Source organism: Protopterus annectens, chromosome 10.part0 (assembly GCF_019279795.1).
Source record: "Protopterus annectens isolate FY-2018-M chromosome 10.part0, PAN1.0, whole genome shotgun sequence".
In the NCBI taxonomy this organism is placed as follows: domain Eukaryota; kingdom Metazoa; phylum Chordata; order Ceratodontiformes; family Protopteridae; genus Protopterus; species Protopterus annectens.
In genome coordinates this window covers 752489066-752513506 of record NC_056744.1, presented here as the reverse complement: position 1 = coordinate 752513506, position 24441 = coordinate 752489066, and the positions used below count along the sequence as shown (strand labels likewise).

The window sequence follows — 24441 nt, the reverse complement described above, 5'->3', positions numbered from 1 at the left end:
ATTGCCAAAAAATGAATTTCAAAAAAATTTACATTATAAAACAACTGTTACTGTATGAATATGAGGCATAAGTGTCTGACATACAAGATCACGCAGTGAGAAATTTTTAAAAGCAACAATTATAACCTTAACTTCCAAAGGGATACTAGTGGTCAGATACTGCAATGAGACATAGCTACAAGATATTGCTGACACTGCCATCATGTGTCTTCAGTGTGATGGTGTTTCACTGCAGTGAGTTTCATTGCAGTGTAATGAACTGTGCACGTTTGTTTCCCTTTCCTTCACTGCTGTGTGACCGTGGAGTTGATATTTATATATTTTTTTTTTTGGGGGTTGCACCCTAGTAAAAAATTATTCTTTCTATTTTATTTTATTTTTTTTACCTCCACAAAAAGACCAGTCACCAATAGAGTCACCCAGTGTTCTGTTTTGTGACCTCTCCTGTTTGTCATCTTCTGAAGTAAAAGCCAATACCATAGGCCTCTGGCTGACTAAGTTTGCAGATGACTGTAAGCTAGGAGCAGTAACTGAATCCCCAAATGACTTAGTAATCATTCAGGAAGGTTTGTCTCAATTAAATAATTGGTGTTAAAATCATGGTTTGAAACTAAATGCCAAAACATGCATTACTATATTATTTCAGAAGTTCTCTACCCCAGGGAACTACCATATTGACAATACTCCCCTAAGAGTTTACCCAGTTGTTTGGGAATTAGGAACTTATGTGGACAATGACCTAACTTCTGACAAAAATGTGTCCATTGTTTTAAGAAAATCATTCTGTATTACACAGCTTATAAACAAAGGGATTGTGTCTAGATCTTAGGGATGTTATTGTCTTCCTCCACTCAGCCCTCTTTAGGTTAATCTTTGAATATGTCCCCTTTGGCATGTATCTGTCGAGACACATGCAACAACTGGAATGCCCACAGAGATACCTTACTAAAAGGGTACAAGGCCTACACAACATGTCCTACATGGACTGACTCAAAGCTCCCTGTCAGTATACTTTGTATCCTACAGACTGCTAAAAGATGACCTGTGTCTAGCATACAAGGCATCCTCCAACCCATTATTAATGGATTCACTACACGTTAGATGCCATGTCAGATGGCATCAGAAATATGTGGTCTAGGGATCTAAACCTCTTCTGCAACATTAGCAGAATGGCTTGGAGGGGCAGATATATTTCGCAGAGGATACAGCTGCTGTGGAACAGATCCTCCATCCACATAAAACAAAGTTCATTCCTGTCCATCTTCAAGCATAACTTAGAACTGTGGATGGGAAACAGAAAATTTACTCCAGGACTGCCCCCCCAGAGGCAGTTTCTAAATGCTTTATCCCATACATGGGTCCCTTCAAATTGCCCATGGCATGATTCCAGTTATTCTTATTAGGGTTAATATATAATTATCGACTATGAGATGGTTAAGGCCAATCTATAACCAAATGGGATAGGTTATTTCAAGCACAAAAAGGGAAACTGGTTAGGCTTAAAATGTCCCACAAGGGCAGCTTGCCTAGTACTTACCCATGAGCCGATGTAATGACTATTAAAACATTTTAACTTTAGGGATTTTTTTTGTAAACATACAAATGGTTAGCTTAAAGCAATATAGATTCCCCATTGCATTAAAACAACCAAGTGAATGATTATATGATGAAATGAATTAGCAGTGCAAATTTCTGTAAAGTAAAAATTTAGTAGAAACACGGCAGAACAATTTTCATATATCATAGAAGAATATGTGAGATACTGCGGTGGTGGTGCTGCGGTAGCGTTGTCGCCTCACAGTAAGACGTTGTCCTGTTCAATTCTCAGCTACAGCGTCTTCTGTGTGGAGACATGCGTGAATGGGCATACCTTCGTTGAAGGTTGTGCATCAGGGCCAGCAACTCGGCACGTAAAAATCTACTGCCAATCATTAGCGGACCGGAGTTCCGCTGTGGCGACCCCTAACCGAGAAAAGCCGAAAGACACAACAACAACACAGAAGAAAATGTGAGAAAATATTTAAAGTGTTTTGTGACTGCTTATACTACATCTATTATGCATCAAAGTATGGAATGTTTTTGCATGCTGGTTGGAATGTGAAAGGAAAACTAAATAGCAAGCAAAATTGGTGTAGTTTTATTGGGATGTAATTCAAAAAAATGACGGACATCAGTGCTCCTGACATTTCCAGTGAAAACTGACCAATCTAATACTGAGAGTCTGGAACTATACTATACAGTAAATGGCAAAGGAGACCCATTTTTGCTAAAGAGACATTACCTGACAATGAAGAGTAACAGAAGATAGGGAGAATCATGGGAAGTTTTCAGGGTAGCTAGATGCCAGTATCAAATAATCTAGCCATGTTTTTGTATGATACATATGGACAAAGCCTAAAATAATGGGGGACAAATGCCCAAAATAAGGACAAATATAAACAGAACAATGCTAGAATAACACAATTTGAGTTAGCATGCATTTTTTGAAGGGTATAAACTCTTGAAACTCAAATGTATGTCATTATCTTGTGATTTCTGTCCTCAGTGATTTGCCAGAAAACCACAAATTTTATGAAGAACAGGCCAAATATATAAGGCAAAAATGTGGACAATTGAGAGGTATGGCACTGTCTATTATATTTAAATACTAGTCTTATAGTTTAGTATTCTTACAGAAAGAAATGTATCCTTTTGTTGTTGGCTTTATATTTACAAACGTAAAAGCAAACAAGTGGATAGGAAGGGAATATTTAGAATGATTCTAAAACATGATAAAAAGCAATGTAATTGACTGCATCACTTTCTGCTTAAGGTATGTTTTGGGAGTCAGTATCTACAGATGTTCCTAAGTCTATCAAAATGTCTACATTTTATTCACCAAAATCACTCAATTCTGGTTTAAATTTATCTTATTTCTTATGTACTTTGTAAACATGCATCTTACTTTTGCCTTCTGTCTCATTACTTGTCCTTTTATCATATTCATTTTAATCCCACATTGTACGTATTGTTTGTTGTCTGAACATCCCTTTGTTCATTTGTGATGTACTGAGTCTCTTAAGCACATTATTTTATTTGCTAGTTCCCTGTATTCTTATACATACTTGCAAAGCAGTTCAGTTTCTTGCATATGTTGCCTCTTAATGGGCAAATCCAATTATATGGAAGATAATATCTGTAGTATGCAATCACTCTTTAGTTTGCATTTTATAGAATTTAGTTACCTTTTGATAAATTGCGTTGTCGCCTCACAGTAAGACGCTGTCCGGTTCGATTCTCAGCTAGAGCGTCTTCTGCATGGAGACATGCGTGAATGGGGCGTACCTTCGTTGAAGGTTGTGCGTCAGGGCTGGTAACTCAGCACGTAAAAATCAACTACCAATCATTAGCAGTTCCGCTGTGACGACCCATAACCGGGAAAAGCCGAAAGACACAACAACTTACCTTTTGATAAATTATTTTGTGCTATGTGCAGTTTTACTACTGATGGCTAAATTTTTACTCTAGTTAAATGTTTACTGTTTTCATCTTGGAGATTTCTAGCTTGTATCTTTAGTCACTCTAGTGACCTTACAGAGTCCAGTAAACTATTTTCTATATTGACTTGTATACATAAACTATGTGTTTTGATCACTTGATTTACATCAGTGAGATTACAGTCCACTGCTAGGTGTGGATGTATATGTGCATGCGCACCCATTTTTATATGTGAGTGTGCGCATTTGTGTATGTATTAGCATGTATGTATATGTTTATGTATTTGCATGTTTTTACGCTGGGAGGTGCCTGTGCAACTGTGATGAATGGGCTGTTAGGGATCCTAGTGCGGCCAAGTCTGCCAGCACAGTGTTTGATTCAGAAACAAGGTAACTAGCTACTTCTCTAGATGCACTTCTACCTTGTCTCTGTATTGGATATCTCAGCAGCACACTACTTGGCAGACCTATGTTAGCCAATGAGCACTAACGGTGAAAATCTCTGAATCCCAAGGGATATCTTTAAATTTGTTATGCCATTTAATGAAAAAGAAGAGTCTGGACCCATGCAAAGCATTTTAGCATTACTAAAAGATAATGTACATAAATATACGCTTATGACAGACTAAGCACTGTTTTTATCCAATGGAAATAAAAAGGACATAAAGTAATTGGTAAAGTACAGTCAGCTCCTCAAAGTAAAGTAGGCTAATGATTTTTACAGAAGATTTCCTGGCTACAAATTTAAGTTCTCATTATTAAGCCTCATTTCACAGCAGTTCTGCTTTGTGTAGTCCAGAAACTAATGGTAATAACATCACCAGCCACACGTTGCTGGTGCCGTACTCAGTAAAGCTTACAATCAGTCAGTGATCAATTACAATGCAATCAAAAGGAGTTGAGGGACACCCCTAAACTCATCCTTTTACTGCAAGAATGCTTTCTGGGAAAAAAAAAAACTAAAAGAAAGGTATAAGCTCATACAAATTATACAGCAGATGGCACTTATTCAAGGCATGAGTGTGAAATGAAACATTCAATAGCAGACGCTTCTGACATTTAGCAAAGTCACCGTCACTTTGTAAAGCCCACTAAGGGCAAAGAATTCTGAACTGTTACGTCTCATTTCAGGATAACCTCTTTGAAGCTTGTTTTTTATTAGCTTATTGAAAATGCATACAGTTACAAATCACTAATTTATATAATAAGTCAAAAAATGAATGGGTTTACTTACCATCAAGTAACCAGCTCTGGTTTCTCATCTTTTCAAGCTCTGTCAACACTACCCGGGTAATTATCTGGTCTGGGACCAAAAGACCCTTTTCTATATACTGCTTTGCCAAAACTCCAAACTCTGATGTAAAAACATAAAACAGAGGGAAAACTGGTTTAGTTATCATTTGTTGATGTACAAATGCTGTATAAGGATAACATAATGTAGTATAATATATCACTGTTAGTATTAAAAGTAAATCTGACAGATATTCATCAATTATTGCCACTACAGACTCAAACCAACAAAACAAAATATTACACTAATGCACCCTTGATTTTGATCCCATTTGTTTTGTTTTCTAATTCACTTACAGAGTACTTAAACTTAGTACATCAGACAGCATTTAATTAGTCAGTTAATTTATTTGACATTCTTTGAAAAAAACAATCCAAGTCTGAAACAGGCAACCCAAAACAGAAACTCCTTCAAAAGAGTAGATTCATTCTGTACAAATCTCCACACGTCAAGCAAAAATTGTATAAAATCCAAACAGTTGATGTTAGCAAAAATTGTATAAAATCCAAACAGTTGATGTAAGCGCTTTTGTCTGTTTTCTTGACAAACTTTATCAAACTAAAAACATTCCCACTAATCAGTTCTTTTATAACAATCAATTGTCATTCACTCAATTGATTTTTAAAGTGACAACATTCCTTGTACTGTGATTATAACCTTACTAACAACTCTCAGTACTAATTAAAAAAGAATTAATATATAATTAATATATTGACATGAAGCTTTTAAAATTTGAGACAAAATATGAGTTTATAATTTCCTTGCCCTTTGCTTTAAAACAGGTAGTAGGGATAAATGTTCATTAATACCTGGAGGGTTGCTGGCATTCAAAGTTAACTGCCAATACAATTCCCTTGATTCAATCTCGTTCCTCCAGTCACCTCCTCTCATATTTTGCCTAACAATGTCTAAAATACCAAACCTGAAACCAAAGAAATTTGGGCAGACCTGTAAATGTTTGTATAGGGTGTTGTTTTTATTATGTGTCTCTATAGCGTAAAGATGTTCGTAAATTCTCATCCTTAAGGGTCTTTCCATCTTCCCTACGTAAAAATTGTGACGGCCTTGACATACACTAATATAAACAATACATTTCGTATGGCAGTTACCCCCTGCCAACTTCACAGCCTGTACTGGATCTCCCAACTTCAGTTCCCTACTATCTAAAATGTAGGGACACTGATGGCATCTGCCACATTTCATGGTTCTTTTTGGAGAACCTGTATGTAGTGTGGGGTGCTCCAATAAATATTTCATATTTTTGCCCACCCTATTTGTAAAAAGTGGACCTTTTCCCAAAATATTTTCATTCCCATCCAAAATCACCCAGTTTTTAGATAGAATTCCTTGGATCTTCCTACCAAAAGGACTGAATTTAATAACCATAGAGTGTGTAAACCTATCATTCTTGTCTCTTTACTAAGATTTTGTGTTGGTTGTTGCTGACCCAACAACGGGATATATTTTGTACCCCATCCTACTAACACCTCTCTTTCAAGGTTCAAAATCCATTTTTCGGGGTAACCCTTGTTCACAAACATATACTTCAGTTGTAACAACTCATTTTTGAACCCTAACAATTTTGAACACATCCTTGCACCTCTAATCATCTGTCCACGGACTAAATTCCTTTTGATGTATAAAGGGTGCTGACTTTCAAACCAAAGGAAACTGTTAGAATATGTGGGTTTGTGGGAGACCCTGGACTCAAAAATTTTTAATTCATTATCCTTAATCAAACTAACATCTAAATAATCTATTCTATAAGGGTTATATGTATGTGTAAATTTAAAGAAGTCACTGACATTGTTAATATAACAAAAAAAACTCATTAACAACTTCTAAATCACCCTTCAATAAAATAAATACATCATCCAAATAATGTAAATACAATATCCAGTGTTCTGAGAATTTTGTTCCAAAGATGTACTTCTTTTCCCACATAGCCATCACTAAATTGGTGAAAATCGGGGTGCAACTAGACCCCATCGCCACCTCCCTTAGTTGTTTGTAATACTCTTACTCAAATACAAAATAATTATTTTTCAAAACCCATTCCGTAATTTCCATCACAAAATTAATCATACTCCCACTCAACTTACTATGTTCTATTAAACCTCTTGAAAAGTTCCATCCCCATATCATGTGGAATTGAACCGAATTCGTCTACCACGTCAATAGTGGAAAACCCTGTGGTGTCATTAAAAAATTCATGCTTGATTCTTGATAAAAAATCCCGAGTCATTTAATACATAGTTAATACTCTTTAAGGTATCTTTTAATAATCTATCAATAAATACACCCAATGGATTTGTGGAACTATTTTGAGCTGCCACTATAAGTCTGTATGGGGGATGCTGAATATCTTTGTGTACCTTCGGTATTCCGAACACCGTTGGAATATATGGATATTTGTTTTGTAAAAAATTAAACAATTCTTCATTTATAACCCCTTGCATCACACAGTTCTCTAAGAACATTTGTAACCTCCTATGTGTAACATTAACTTCATTAATAGATGCTACTGAATATTTATCTGTATCCTGTAATAAACTAGTGATGTCATTCACGTAATCCATATTTTCAGCGAATACAATCCCACCCCTCTTGTCTGGCTTCATAACACGTAAAATGTTAGACTGTCTTAAAGAATTTCAAAGAGTCATTTAATCTCTAGTTAAATTGTAATAATTGTCTTTAAAAGCATGATACTCCTGGTAAATTTCTTTGGTACATATCCTATCGTAATGAGCCAGGACAGGGTTCAGTGGGGGGGGGGGGTTGAAAACACTCTTTTTTTTTTTTTTTTTTAAACCTATTCCTTATAGTGATTTGTGTATTCGTTGTGTCTTTAAAAAACAACTGAAGGTTCAATTTCCTCATATACAATTTAAATTCAGTAAGGACCTGGGCTACCCCAGGGTTTTTAGAGGGAACACATTTACATCCTTTTTCAAAAAGGGAAAAGTGTATTTCTGTAATAGGTTGTTCTGTATAATTGTATATATATTAAAACCATTTAAAGTATGTATTATACCCTGCTGGTCAATGATACTCCCATTCCCTGTAACAGATCTCTTTAATACCTGTTGTTGTTGCTGCGATTCCACATGGATCTGGGACCCCTCTGCAATACTCACTGAGTAATTCAGAGACAGGCAAATTAGCTGATAACGAGATCTTTTCTCTTTGCAGCTACTGTATCTGAATTATTTTTCATAACTGTGTTAAATGGCCCCTTTTACCACAGCAGCTAATGCTTGTGGCCGAGTTATTTCTGAATCTAGGTGCATGTTTAATTTTGGACAGTTAGATATGTACTCATTCAGCATCTATAGTAACTATGAATATCACTAAGTATTTAACATTCACAAATGTACTAAAGCAAATCTAGAGCTGAGTGAGAGACATTTTTCTATACAAATAACAAATGCACTATCTAATACTGAGCAAAAATACTTCACTAAAACTTAACTACAGCATCTAAAGGGATTTTTAAATGTCACATGTGCTGCTCTCAAGCTAAGGCTTGGATTTGTACAAAAATTATCTAACAAAACCATACAGCAGCAGCTTGCAAGCTAGGCAAGCATCTTCAAAACATAAAAAGCCCTGTTGCCTCAAAGGGCAGATTTGTGCTGCTGAGCTGTTACAGACATGCTTGTCTGGGCAGACTCTCTGCTAATGAAGCCTCTTAAATAGCCCAGTGTGCTGTTCTTTTAAGATATTTATACAGTATGGAATACATATATAGGAGTTTGATGCTGTGTGTGTGTGTGTGTGTGTGTGTGTGTGTGTGTGTGTGTGTGTGTGTGTGTGTACGTGTGTGCATGTCAGAGATGGAAGGTGACTTTCTGTTTTCAGTCTGTGTGGGAGGGACACTTTCATTTCTACAATTGGTTGTTGCATAACAATGAGAATGTACACTATTTCAAAGCTGAGTTATAAGGATGAATGCAGAAATGCTGGTAAGAATAACTAACAAATGTTTTATAGCACTGTTCCCTACAAATTTATTGCAAAATTACACAAATACTGTTTGCAGAACTGTTATAGTATTGGTCTCCAGGTCTTGTCCTTTCTGGGTACCAAGAACAGTCTTGAGTAAAATCCTTGTCCCTGCTCTTGCTCTGCTACTTGTTGAATGGCCCCCATGTCCATGAGGGATGAGACTTGTTTTTGTGCCTCTGCCCATTGATATTTTGGCAGATCTGGCCAGCCGTTTGCCTTTGGCAGGGTATGGAAATGGAACTTGTACCCTTGTGACACGATATTTAGAACCCACTTGTCCTGGGTTATAATGTGCCAATTTTGAGAAAAAAGTGCTAATTTTCCCCCTAAGGGTGCTGCCAGGAGATAAGTGCTTGGTGCAGGCAGGGGGAAGTCATTGGGACTGTTTCTTGTAAGGTTGTGATTTGTCTTCTCCAACTTTGGAGGTAGAAGCACCCCATTGCTTTGACCTGTAGGAACCTTGCGCCTGGGATCTGCCTCTAGTGCGTCTGGATCTGCCCCTTTGAGGTCTGTCTGACGTAAGAAAGGACCAATTCTTTGTAGGCCAGTGTCTACTAAACCTAGGTGGCTGTACTTGTAAAAAATCTTTGACAGTTTGCATTGATTTAGCTTTGTCCTCCATTTTCTTTAACACCTCCTCTGCCTTAACATCAAACAAAGTATCATGTTGTAAAGGTGCATCTAATAATTTAACTTTGACATGATCAGGCAAATTTTGTTCCTTTAACCAAGCATGCCTCCTAATTACAGAAGCCGTAACTGCGGCCCTGCAGGAGGCCTCCAAAGAATCAAAACCACATTGCAAAGTATGCTTTCCAACTTGTTCAGCTGCATGCAATAAATCCTGCATTTCCTTATTTTCCACACATTCAGAGTTTAATAACATTTTCTGTTTAAGCAATGCCATGACATGTTGCTGATATTTGAGCAAATGAAACTGACAGTTTAAGGCCCTTATAGCCAACGTAGCAGATGTGTAAACCTTTTTTCCCCATCTAGCCAGTGTCCTTGAATCTCTGTCAGAGGGGGTACGGTTTTTTGCAGTGGAAGCCTTAACTCCTTTGGGACCCTGTGGAATAGTTTCTGGGTCTGCAGCAGGGTTTTTAAAAAGAAATTTATGAGAGTCAGGAACCCAGTAATACCTGTCAGGCTTAACAGGAGCTGGAGGTAAGGAGTCAGGTGTAAGACTAGACTCCGAAAACACATCATCTACAATATCTAACACAGGTGGAACAGCCAGAGGCCTGTGTTGAGGTAGTAAAAGGAAATCCCTGAGCCTCTTTTTAGATTCTGAAAAATCTTGGCTCTCCCAGTGGAAGTGCTCCCTCATGGTATGCAAAGTTTCCCCAAAAGAATAGTCCTCTGGAGGAGAAGCTGAACGTATAGATTCTTCAGCATCAAAATCCTCATGGGGGGAAGAGAAAATTCCTGATCAGAAGAGGAATCAGAAGAAATAGAAACCTGATCTGAAGATTCATAGTCAGTCTCTTGCCTAGGCCTCTTATCAGGAGGGGGATGGGAACCCCTGATCAAGGTAATTAAGTCTTCGGCCATTTTGAGCATCTGTTTTTTGGGCATAGAGGCCTGTCCATGTGGCTCTTGAGTTTGTTTATTTGCTTTAGAAGGTGCTTTAGTCTTTGCCTTTGAAGCTGAGGTTTGTTTAATGTAAAGATGTTTAGGTCTGAATACACCCTCAGAAGCCAGTGCCTGCTCAGCGGCTCCGGATCCATCTGAAGGAATAGTATCTGAGGCACCAATACCTTGAGTTTCCAGCGGCATAGCCGACTCCACGTGGGAGTCGGTAGCGGCCTGCGACTCTAAAGTAGCGGTCATCAGGGGCTGCGAAAGCGTCTCACTGAAAACCAGAGACTGGCTTAGGAGAAGCTTCGTCGTCAATTTTGGGCCTCGGTTGTCTATCTCTCTCCTTTTCTTTGCGTTTTTTGTCAACTCCAGTAGTCGGATGACTATCTGACATTTCTGGATAATTAAACCGGCATCCAAAATAGTTTAAAGCAGAATCATACCAACGCTTAATAGTGCATTGGTTAAATCTAGCACAAAACCGACAACTAGCAACGTTGTGATCAGGGCCTAGGCAAGGAATACAGTAGGGATGAAAGTCCTTATGTGGTATTTTCTTTCCACAAGAAATACACTTATTTACTTTTTCTGACATAAGTCTAGCGCAAGAAAAAAGTTTCCCCAATGGAGTACTTAGCTTTATTGAAGACTTCGGATCTGAAACTTGAACACAAAAATCTCAGGAGTCGGCCGACCGGCACTTGCGAACTGCTTCTGCTTCAGGCACCGCGCGGCAAAAAAGACTAAAGAAAATGGCGTCGGCCACATCTTTTATACCCCTGACGACCTGACGTCAGGGAAGGGGCGACAGCAGCCGACGCAGGACTCAGGACTTTGGAATTCAGGCCGACTGAGGGCAACCTGCCAGCAGGATTACCCAAATGTAATGAGTGCAACAGTGAAACATGAAGAACATCTTCAAAACATAAAAAGCCTTGTTGTCTCAAAGGGCAGATTTGTGCTGCTGAGCTGTTAGAGACATGCTTGTCTGGGCAGACTCTATGTTAATGAAGCCTCTTAAATAGCCCAGTGTACTGTTCTTTTAAGATATTTATACAGTATGGAATACATATACAGGAGTTTGATGCTGTGTGTGTGTGTGTGTGTGTGTGTGTGTGTGTGTGTGTGTGTGTGTGTGTGTGTGTGTGTGTGTGTGTGTGTGTGTGTGTGTGTGTGTGTGTGAGTGTGCAGCAATGTGGTATGAGTAAGACTGCTACACTGTTATGTACACATATGAGTTTGTGGTGTATTGTGTTGTGCATATGGGTTGTGAGGTAGGCTTGAATGTCTGACCACTGGGGTGTTGGGAAGCAGTATAGATATGTCAGAGAAAAAAAGAATTCTGACAATCAGTCATTAGAGATACATGCTGCTCTGTCCTGTAGAACTCTTAGTTTTTCAAGAGAGCAACACACCTGAGAGGCATGCATAAAACTCTTCCACAAAGGGTGATACTTTCTACAAATGAAGCAGAGTTCAGGACTGCAGGAGACAAACCTAACTGGTCTTGAGAAGTGAATTTAACAGAAATTGGATGATAGTTTCTTCACCAATCTCTCATCACATCTTATGTGAATGCGTACGGGGGGGGGGGGGGGGTGACTACTGCCTGACATTACTTGTAGCTGGTATGCATGGGGAGATGGTGGATGCACTGCATGTGTGACTGTTGTCTGTGTGTTTCTGTAGTTGTGTATGTAACTCCTGCTACTTGACCACCACAGCTACAGTTCATACATCCTTCCTGGTGTGTGTGTGTGTGTGTGTGTGTGTGTGTGTGTGTGTGTGTGTGTGTGTGTGTGTGTGTGTGTGTGTGTGTGTGTGTGTGTGTGTGTGAATATGGAGTATATTTAACTGTGTATGTCTGTATTTATAGGGGTATGACTGGGAACCTGTATGTGTGCATGTGTCTGCGTCTCCAACTGATGGGGCGGGATATGTGCCTGTGTGTGGTCAGCATCATCAGTGTTAAATTAAAACACAAGATGGAGGGCATTTAAGTCAGGATTGCAGAACTGCTCAACTGAATGATTCATAGTATCCTGTATCTATCAGTTTAATTCCTTTCCTCCCATCCTTCAAAACCATTCTGAAAAAACTTCCTAACCAAAAGCTGTCTCTCTTCTTGCTCAACACCAGGACAAACTATACCCTAAATGTGGACAAATATCTATTCATAGCTTACACCTCCTTACTTTCCCATCTTCTCTCACTTCCTTACTTCAATCAAGTTCTCTCCCGTCTTTCTCTCTAAATATACCATAAGACTGATTTTCTCTCATGTCATATTGCATTTCTGTTTGTATTACACTAATTTATCTTTAATGTCTCTATAATCTGGCTAAAATTTAAGTATTAAATTATTGTCATATAACTTATGTCTACTCTTAACCAATGTTTTCATATTATCTCTAATTTGGTATAGGAACTGTGGTTGTTTTTGTATTATTTTTAAAGCTTGTAAAATTATTGTTCTTAAAATATTTTGTAATACTCTGGAGCTTTTCTCCCCAGGCTTCCACTGAAAATGGGCTCCTACTCAATTGGGCATTCCCAGTAACCAAATGTCAATAAATAAACAGTCACACAACTTCCCAGTAATGATAAGATCCCCTTATGGAAAGGTGCATAACTATGAATCACAAATGGGTACAGTAGTGCAACTCAGCACAAATGTGCAATGAAAACTGCTGCTGTCGCTATTTCTATAAATCTTGGACAGTATGTAGGCATGCTTAAACAAAACTGTACTTTAGTGAGGTGTTGAAAAACTACAGCACGGCTGGCCCACCTGGTTGTGTAAACCTTGGCTCTAGATGATTGTCACTGTTGAAGTGACACCCTGACCCCATGGGGAAAAAAGGGGCTGTGGATGCATGGATGGATGGATGGATGTAAAGCAAAAGTACAGCAGGAAAATAATAAATGAGATATTCCATGTGGATGAAAACAAAGACTGGTAACTTAAAAATAACACATACACTTGGTAAGCTCATTTCACAGCTACAGTATATGAGCTGGTAAAGTGCAAAGATGTGTACATATAACAGCTTAGTGTGCCGCCTGTGCTACAGCCAAAACAGGTAAAAGACAAAATGAATTACAGCTGCAGTTTCAAGCTATTCATTACTATTTTACTAATGTATGGCATGCAAATCAGTGGAAGAAAGGCCATCTATATCCAAGAAGCAGCAGACATTTGCTAAAAATTGGAAAGAATTGTGAGGGTGAGCAAGCAAGGACACCCTGTACTGACCAAGAGCAGACCAAGTTGTTAACTGAGTAAAATAGTGACACAAGTGGCTAAAGATTATATCTATTTATTTCATTTAACATTTTTAATTTCAGTAGAAAACTGACCACATATGACCAACTTCAGTCTTAGCCCAAGGAAGAAGGAACAGGATTACACATGAACAAACAAAAGCAAAAGCACCAATACATTAACATACATACAAGGAAGAAAAATTAGACAAGGTAATTGTATGTAGCGTGAAATATAAGTAGAAGACAATGCAGTTGTTTATAATGTTAGAAAATTACTGTTGCAGGGTTGACAGAAGTTTCTTTGTTAATTCAGTGAAAGAATGAGTTGAGGAAGATGAAGAAGGGTGAGGTGAGTTGAGGGATGGGACAAAATAGTACCCATACTTTTATATGTGATCGTAGGGATGGGCGGTATAAACCAGGTGATTTTTTTTGAAGGGCACTGGCATTGACAAGCATATGAAGATGAACTTCTATCCGAGTCCATAAAATAGGATTAGGGGCTATATGCATCTTGACAGTTTTTGATGCCAGTGAGGTTTATTCCCATAATTTCAAGGCAAGCAGGGAAAAGCAACGGTCACCACGGTGAAGGTTTAGTTTCAGGTAGCTTTAAAGATTGTGTAGTTTGGCTTTGATTTCTTAGACTGTAGAAGGGTGATTGTCTACCAGTTTAGCTGCTAAGGGCGGAATGTTGAGTTGTTTTGGAATTTGAAAATTTGTGGCCCTAAAAGATCTGTTCTTTGTTTCACTGACAGCCAGGTAGCTCTTTGAATTCCTTTACAGTGGCGATCTTGCTCTGGAGTGAAAGAGTGAGAGTTATGAATCTGCATATTACAGGTCTTTGGACTACAGTGGAATTATGTTTAGATGGTACATGACAAAAATGACTTGTGGAAACCTTCACATTTTAAAATAGTGCATAAATAACTTAATTTCAATGACTTCAATGATCATGCAGAAAGTGTAACTGTCAGCTAACAGTGTACACTGGACAAGGAACTAATTATAGAATTGCAAACACGCATATTAATTGTTACACATTGCAACAAACAAAATACACTGAAAATATATGTATTAGAAGATTGTGTTTCACTATCACCTCATATACATTATTGATATACATCTGATTTAAGTGTCCATGTCTTGCATGCTTCTTTGGTTGGTCACTTTATTACACTTTCCAGATTCTACAGGGTGAAGCCACTACATTTTAGGAGTGGCCGACTTCATAGATGACTGTAGCACAACATGTGATTAACAGCTCTACTCTGTACAATGGTTCTTCCTAGAAATTTTATTGATGAAACTAATGGTGTTGAGTGGCTGGACTGCTTCGATTTGTAAACATGGGCAATATTAATTACTTAGTGATGGATGCCTGAAGGTTTACTGGGTCCATCACTGGCTTTCCCGTCACCATTCACAGGACATCTTTATCTATTAATCACAAGTGTAATATTCTGCAATGTAGTTTAGAAGACTTATAGTCAACCAGAAAAAAAAAATACATAAATAAGAAATATTAATCAAAATGTAAAGGAATTACTTTAATATGCTTAGAAAGGAAGCTGATGGTCTGATCATGTGACAGCAATTCCTGAATATGAAATAAGAGCAAAACATCCATGACAGGATGCAGTGAGCACAAGCTGATTTGATGGAAAATTACTGTTCATTGTGAGTTCTTTTATAAGAATACCTCTTTTCTAAGATCAAGTTGCTGATGTCTCAGTACATTGCCATCTTGGTTGTCTCAAGTTCTGTACTTTAATGTGAGGATGCACAACTCAATGAAAATGGAAAAGCCGTGTTTCTTCTTCATATCTAGTTTGTAGGACTGCAATACACCTTCTCCTTAAAACTGAAGTAGTATAAACACGATTATATATACTGATGACACATTTTGCCTTCTTTTTTTCAAAAAATATAACACAATTCTCCATGTATTACTTTGTTCTTGCATTCAGGTATTCTTGTTTATTATATTTTTGTTGTTTTTGTTTCACTAATAATTAACATTCAATGCACATTCACACACAAACATTTTATATGTATATACATATTTATAAAGGTTCACAGGAACTTACAATGCTATTGATCTTTGAGGATTTTAAGAAGCTTAGCCTTACATTCCCTTGGTGGTTTTTAGGCCTTATATTTTGCATACAAGTAACCCAGAGATGGGCTGAACAATGAAATGTTGAAACATTTACGTGTTTCACCTATCCATGAAGGACAGGGTACTAAACCACAGGTGAAATTGTGGTAACCCATACATTCATAAAAATTACACTAAGGGAAGTAATTTACTTTATGTGGAGTGGAATACGGTTCCATATAAGCAGTATTTTCTGTAATACAAAACCTATCCCTCCAACTTGTTCTATTTGCTTCTCAAAAGACAAAGAGATCCCTTGAAGGGATGTTTATGTTACCATTGGACTTACAAATGTATAATAGTTCTGACAAAACAGGAACATACATATGTCTCTTCCACTATGAGCACATTAATGTGAAAGCATCCAGTATCCAAAGAAACCAAAGGAGCGAATTAAGACAGCAGAATTTTCCAAGTGACATCTTTTATTACAGATGAATGCTTCCTAGCTCACAGCTGTTATCATTGTTATTTATATACACATATATATTTTATGTGTGTGTGTGTGTCATAGCTGGTCTTAGGCATGGGCCAACTAGGCGGCCGCCTAGGGCGCTGCTGTAGCAGGGGTGCTTTTCCAGTATTTATTTGGTGTAGGCAGACCAGGATGGGGGCACCTGAGTGGTGTGGGGTGTGCCGTGGAGCCCTTTTGCCTAGGGCACAGGCTGATGTAAGGCTGGTGTGTGTGAGTGTGAGTGTGTGTGTGTGTGTGTGTGTGTGTGTGTGTGTGTGTGTGTGTGTGTGTGTGTGTGCATATATACGTGTGTGTATGCATGGGAGCATTACCTTTAATCAGTATGGCTTTTGTCGAAGCACTGAAAAGAAGTTTCAATTCATTGAAATACAGTGATCTAAAATTACTTGGTTTTCTATGCAAGAGATCACAGAAAGTGCAGTTGTGTACACTTACCATAAATGTAGATGTTCAAGTGCATTCACTGTTGCAGTCATCACATTTGGGTTATCTGCTTGCAGTAGCCCTCAGTCGGCCTGATTATCAAAGTCCCGGGTCCTGCGTCGGTTGCTGTCTCATCTTCCATGACGTCAGGTAGTCAGGGGTATAAAGCATGCAGACGACACCATTACATCAGTTTTTCTTGCCCCAGATGTCAGGTGCCCCATAATTGGAAGCAATTATATACAAGGTTACACCTCCAACAAAAAAGCAAATACACCAAAAAGCTTTAAGCATAGTAAACAAGAATGGAGGTATAGTCAATAGAAGTCAGGGGGCTGGAGGGAGGGTAACCAGGACTGCAACAGTGAATACACTCGAACATCTACATTTATTGTAAGTGTACACAACTGTACTATGTTCTTCATGTTTCACTGTTGCAGTCATCACATTTGGGTAGATTCCCAAGGCTAAGGATAGGAAGAGGTAATTAGATAGCATTAGGGCCAGCTATAAGGCCCTGCAAGACTGCAGTGGCAAAGCCAGCTCTGGATTTAGAAAAAATTGGCAAGTGGTAATGCTTGGTGAAGGTTTGTACAGAACTCCAGGTAGCAGCTTCTGGGATGTCCCTGGTAGGGACAACTCTGAGAAAGGCTGTACAGGTAGATGCAGCCCTGGCTGAATGTGGTCTTATCCCCTGTGCGGTAGGTTTTCCATGGTGCTTATAGCAGAAATGAATGCAATGGCCTATCCACTTAGAAATGGTTTGCTTTGAAATTGCCTTCCCCTCTGCAAATGCAACCAGCAGCTGTTCAGATTTCCCGAGAGTCATAGTCCTGTCCAAGTAAAATCTAAGTTGTCTGTGCACGTCCAGGGAGTGCAGTATTCGTTCCCCTTTGTTCTGTGGATTAGAAAAGAAGGTTGGCAAATGAATGGACTGATTAAGAGCCACACTGGATACCACCTTGGGCATGAAGGAAGGATTGGTCCTGAGGGACATCCTGTCAGCATGAAAGATGATGAAAGGCTCCACTGCCATGAGGGCCTGTAATTCAGACACCCTTCTTGCTGAAGTGATGGCTACAAGGAAGGCTGTTTTCCAAGAATTGAATTTCAACTCTGCGTTTGCAGATGGCTCAAAGGGAGGTAGAGTGAGCTTTCCCAATACAAAGTTAAGGTCCCAGGCTGGAGTAGGGGCTGTCCTGGGTGGTCTTAAATTTTTGGCCCCCCTGAGGAATTGCTTCAGCAGTGGATGAGAGAAGAGGGGTGGTTCTGTATTATAATCAGCTGAAATGGCTGAGGCATGAATTTTGATGGAGGAAAAGGAAAGGCCCTTGTGAAGCATCTCAGTTAAGTACTGAAGAATATGGGGTAAATTGGGCGGTGCTGTGCCCATCCCCTGAGTTTGGCTCCAGAACAGAATCTTTTCCATTTTTCAGTAGAGGATTTTCTAGTACTAGGCCTCCTTGCCTCCAGAATGACATCCATCACTTGCATACTGACGGGTGGTAATGGAGAGATCAGGTAATTAGCCAAGCTGCCAGGTTCAGGGTTAGAAGCTATGGGTGCAGAATCTGGCCCTCCTGCTGGGACAGCAGGGCAGGGGTCTGAGGCAGGTGCCATGGTGCCAGCTGTGACACACTGCACAAGTGTTGGAGTGGCCAGTCTGGTGCAATCAGTATTGTCCTTGGTTTGTCCTGTTTGATCTTTAGCTGTACCTTGGAGAGGAGAGGCAGAGGGGGAACGGCATAAACTGATAGATTTTTCCAAGTGAAGGACAGGGCATCCACTTTCCAAGCTTGATTGTGGGGAGTCCTTGTGCAAAATTTGTCCAATTGGTAGTTCTGGCGGGGGCAAACAGGTCTATCTCTGGGCTCCCCCATTTGTTTCTCAACATGTTGAATATCTTTGGTTCCAGTTTCCATTCGTGTGGGTCCACGAGATTTCTGCTTAGGTCGTCTGCCAGTGTATTTAGCTTTCCTGGCAGGAACGGAGCCTGCAGGTGCACTTGGTAACTCAAGGCTGTGTTCCACAGAGCCATGGCTAGTCTGCAGAGAGGGTATGAGTGGGTTCCCCCCTGCTTGTTTATGTACCACATAAGAGTGGTGTTGTCCGTCTTTACCAGTAATTGTCCTGGAAGAATGTGGTCCTTGAAGGCTATCAGAACATTCTGTACAGCTAACATTTCTTTTTGATTGATATGCAGGTGCATTTGATTTGGGTTCCATTTTCCCTGAATGCACTGCCCTGCCAAGTGAGCCTCCCATGCATAGTCTGATGCGTGTGTTGTTAGGGTTTGGGCAGCAGGAGGTAGAGTGAATGGCAGTCCCTTGTTTTGGTGGCAGGCCTCTGCCTACCAAAGGAACGCTATCTGTAGACAAGGTATGATAGGAATCACTGATTCTAGATCCTGAGAATGTTGACACCATAGGCTTTTTAGATACCATTGTAGTTTCCTCATATGCAGTCTTGCATAAGGAATTAGTAGAATGGAAGAGGCCATGAACCCCAGGGCTTGCAGTATTTTCCTTGCAGATAGCTGGGTCTTTGTGGCCAGTAGTGTGAAGTAGACTGTCAAATGAACTTGTTTCTCTGGCGTGAGGAAGGCCATCTGAGAAGTTGCATTCAAGCTTGCTTGCAGGAATACAATTTGTTGGCAGGGTACAAGATGTGATTTCTTTTCATTTATGGTGTACCCCAGAGACGTTAGCAATTTCTTTACAAATGCCAGATGATTTAATAGTATGTCCTGGTTTTCTGCCTGAATTAGACAATCGTCCAGGTATGGGTATATTTGAATATTTCTTTGCCTGCAAAATGCAATGACTAGAGCTAGGCACTTTGTGAATACTCTGGGCGCAGTAGATAAGCCAAAGGGCAGTGCAGAGAACTGATAGTAGCCTGCTCTGAAGCATAGGTATCTTCTGCAAGATTCCCTTATTGGGATGTGCAGATAGGCTTCCTTTAAATCCAGTGTTGCCAACCAGGCATCTTTGCCTAGCATGGGATGCAGCTGATGAAGAGTTAGCATCTTGAATTTTGGGATTACCAAAAATGTGTTTAGGATAGACAGGTCCAGGATAGGACGCCAGGAATTGTCTTTTCTGGGTACCAGGAAAAGTCTTGAGTAGAAACCTTGCCTCCATTCTTCTTCTGGGACAGGTTGAATAGCCCTGACGCTTAAAAGAGAGAGAACTTGCTTTTGAGCCTCTGCCCACTGATTTGGGGGTAGGTCTGGCCAACCGTCTGGGGTTGGTAAGGAGTGGAAGTGGAATCTGTATACTTGGGAAACTATATTTAAAACCCATTTGTCTTGGGTAATGAGTTCCCAAATTTTTGCATGCAGGGCGATCTTTCCCCCTAAAGGAACAGTCAGTTGAGCAGGGCTTGGAAGGTTTAAAGTTAAGTCATTGAGACAATTTACCATAGGGGGGAGTCTTACTACTCCCTGCTTTGGAAGTGGGAGCCCCCCACTGCTTAGGCCTGTGAGTACCTTGGGACTGAAGCCTGGGTGCTCTGCTGGTTCTGGGTTTGGACTGAGAAGGCCTGCAAGAGGCAGGAAAGGACCAATTCTTAGAGGGCCAATGCCTACTAAATCTGGGAGGCTGTACTTGCAGGAAATCTTTAACATTATGCATAGATTTAGCTCTTTCCTCCATCTTTTCAAGAACTTCTTCTGCTTTGTTGCCAAACAGGCAGGCTTGGTTTAAGGGAGCATCCAGTTATTAAGTTTTAACATGATCTGGCAAAGACTGCTCCTTAAGCCAAGCATGCCGTCTAAGTACAGACCCAGTGACAGCAGCCCTGCAAGATACATCTAATGAATCAAAACCACATTGCAAAGTATGTTTTCCAACTTGTTCAGCAGAATGCATTAAATCCTGTAAATCTTTCAGCACAGTCAGGAATCAACATCATTTTCTGTTTAGGCAATCCCAATAACATGCTACTGATACTTTAACATATGAAACTGGCAGTTTAAGGCCCTAATGGCCAAGGTTGCAGAAGTGTATACCTTCTTACCCCATCTATCCAGTGCCCTGGAATCTCAATCAGAGGGGGTAGGATTTTTGGTAGTAGTAGCCTTAATGCTCTTGGGTCCTTGTGAAATGGTCTCAGGATCCACAGTAGGATTTTTAAAAAGGAACTTGTGAGAGTCAGGTACCCTGTAATACCTATCAGGTTTTCTGGGAGCAGGAGGTAAGGAGTCAGGGGCCAGGCTAGATTCTGAGAAGGCATAATCTACAATGTCCAGTACAGGAGGGATAGCTAAAGGCCTGTGTTGAGGCAGGAGAAAGAATTCCCTAAGCCTCTTTTTGGAGTCAGAGTAATCCTGGCTTTCCCAGCGAAAATGTTCCCTAAGAGTATGCGAGGTTTCACCAAAAGAGAAATCCTCTGGAGGGGAAGCAGAGGGAATGGAGTCCTCTGCATCAGAATCCTCATAGGTAGATAAGGGCAAATCCTGGTCATCAGAGAAAACAGAAATTTCAGAATCTGCATCAGAAGAATCAGAAGGAAAATCAGTCCTAGGTCTCTTAAAGGGGGAAGGATGGCTTCCCCTGATTAGAGCAATAAGGTCTTCAGCCATTCTTATATTTGTTTTTTTTAAGGCATAGGCGCCTGACCATGCGGTCTGGGCGTCGGTTTTCTAGGCATGGATCGAGTTTTAGGCCTTGAAGAAGAAGATGGCATTGGTTTAATATGCAAGTCAGCAGGCCTGAATACACCCTCAGAAGCCGGTGTCTGCACAGCGGCACCGGACCTATCCAAGGTAGAGACATCTGCAGGTTCCACAGGCGAAGAAGCATCTCGTGGCATACCAGACTCCGAATGGGTCTCAGTAGAGGCCTGCGAATCTGAAGTAGTGGGTATCAGGGGCTGCGAAAGTGCCTCACTGAGTACAGGTGAACTGACGACTAGCTTAGGAGACGCATTGTCGGCAACTTTGGACCTAAGCAATCTGTCGCTGTCTTTATCTTTATGTTTTTGTGGCATGTCGGTAGTCGGGTGGCTTACCGAAGCCATTTCGGGATAATTGAACCGAGTACCAAAATATTTAGATGCGTAAATGAACCAACAACGAATAGTATGAGGTTTGAATAAGGCACAAAACTGACAGCGAGGTATGTCGTGGTCTGGGCCTAAGCAAAGAATGCAGTACGAATGAAAATCTTTATGAGGTATTTGCTTTCCAAAAGAAATATAATTGTTAACTTTTACTGACATCGGTTTAGAGCAAGAAAAAGGATCCCCAACAGGGTACTTAGCTTAGTTGAATACTTCGGATCTGAAACCCAAAAACAAAAATTTCAGGAGTCGGACGACCAGCACTTGCGAACTGCTTCTGCTTCGGGCACTGCATGGCAAGAAAGACTGATTTAATGGCATCGGCTGCATGCTTTATACCCCTGACTACCTGACGTCATGGAAGATGAGACAGCAACCAATGCAGGACCCAAAACTTTGATAATCAGGCCGACTGACGGCTACTGCAAGCAGATAACCCAAATGTGATGGCTGCAACAATGAAACACGAAGAACATCAGCGGGGACAGTGGAATTTGCACTTTCCCCACTGTAGTGTGATGTCAGCGTTAATGAATATAAGTAGCAGTGGGTGTGGGGATACAAGGTGGCTTGCCCCTTGCAAAAAATGTTTTTTTTTTTTTCAATGTGTTGAGTTTCAGCCCTTTAAGATCGTTGATTTCAGGTTTTTTATGTTTGGTAGAATAGTTTTATATATATATATATATATATATATATATATGTATGTATATATATGTATATATATATATATATATATATATATATATATATATATATATATATATATATATATATATATATATATATATGTGTGTGTGTGTGTGTGTGTGTGTATATATATATATATATATATATATATATATATATATATATATATTTATAATATGGGTTGTTTAGTCAACTGTTTATAATTGACTAAGAAGTTGGTTGACAGGTGTCCAAGATTACACAATTCCTGGGGTTGGGGAATATGCCCTAACCCCCGTGTTTATATGATCTCTAAGTAAGTATAAATAATTAGCAGGGACTTCAGTGAGTCTTGTTCCCCTGCAAAAAAGCAACGTTTTTGTTTTTTTAATTTCAAATTTTGTATGTGCTGAGAGTGTTTCTAAGCACATGCATAGTGGCATGTTGATGTTGGCATATTTGACATTGACATTTTGCATGCCAACATGGGTATATTTGATCATTAGTACTGAGCGCACACACAGACACACACAGGCAAACACATACATACATACATACATACAAGTAAACATAGATATAAATATTTATATATATATGTACATACATATATGGTTAGACATAGATATAGACATTATATATATATATGTGTGTGTGTGTGTATATATATATATATATATATATATATATATATATAAACATATATATATATATATATATATATATATATATATATATATATATATACACACACACACACACACACACACACACACACACACACACACACACACACACACACACACACAAGCACGCATCCTGGTGCTGCACTAACTTGCAAATTATATTGAAATATTCAGTAAAATATGTGGATATGCTGCTTTCCAATCAGCCAAGATGTCTTGTTAAATACTACATGAAAATATTCTCTAAAGGCCTGGAGAAAAACATACATACATGTACAGAGAGGCAAGCAGCTACACATATGCTCATTAGACAATTTAAAATGCATTGACAGCACAGAACTGGTAATAGATTTATATATATATATATATATATATATATATATATATATATATATATATATATATATATGTATACATGTAGAGGTACCAAATTTCATCAAAACCCCCAAATAGCGATGCTCATGACATCGACCACAAAAGGCAGACTTTATGATTGTAGAAACACTAATATGCATGCCCCAAGCAAAAATCTCTGCACATGCAAACTGCAGGTTTACAAAATACCATAAAACATTGTTTTTTTGCATGGGTAAGTCCCCCTGCACCTCCCATGTGTGTGGGGGTGCCCCCCCCAAACCCCATGCTTGTAATATTTACTAACTCCAAAATCACACAATGTCAGGGAAAGGGCATATTTTCCAGCAATGAGAATTGTGCCATCTTGCAGATCTGTGTAGTTGACTAAATTTTGTTGACTAAACAGATGTCAACCAAAGGGGGATTGATGATATTCAGTTCCCATACATACATATATATATATATATATATATATATATATAATGTGTATATAGGTGTATGTGTGCATGTGTGCTTTCTTCCAGTAAGCTTATAAGCCATTTATATAAATGTTCTTGGAGCTTGATTTACTCTACTAGTCCTTTACCCCAGGAACAATATAATGAAACTGCAGGACTACGCACCCTTTAAGTAGTTCAGTAGCTAGTCCTGCTATAAGTAAGATTTAGCACTGCAATATCACTATTGGAAGTTAACTGTACTTTTGCAGCTTGACCTACTGTTCTCTGCAAACTGCCATCTTTATACTGTAATTTAATTTATTACTGCCTGTTTGTACTCACTGTTGCATATGTAAAGGTTACACAAGCAGATGTGTAGGAGTAAGGGATCATATCCTTTTAAACTGTAGCAAATGGTTGCTCCATTTATAACAAGCATCTTCTACATCGCAGCAAGCAAATGCAACAGATTATGCCACACACAGATTGCTAAGTGTTTCAGTTTAGGCTGCAAGTGCAGTTACACAGCCTACTGTACTCCTGAGC

The 24441-nt window shown here is 39.3% G+C and overlaps 1 protein-coding gene across 2 annotated transcripts in view; it reads right to left on the bottom strand.

The window, feature by feature from the left end:
• The window catches only part of AK4 (adenylate kinase 4), a 735109-nt gene that overhangs the window by 416792 nt on the left and 293876 nt on the right, over nt 1-24441 (bottom strand). For both annotated transcript variants that reach the window (XM_044085564.1, XM_044085565.1), the window contains exon 3: nt 4711-4830. In XM_044085564.1, the coding sequence (XP_043941499.1) occupies nt 4711-4830 (120 nt within the window). The remainder of the gene's footprint in view (nt 1-4710; nt 4831-24441) is intronic.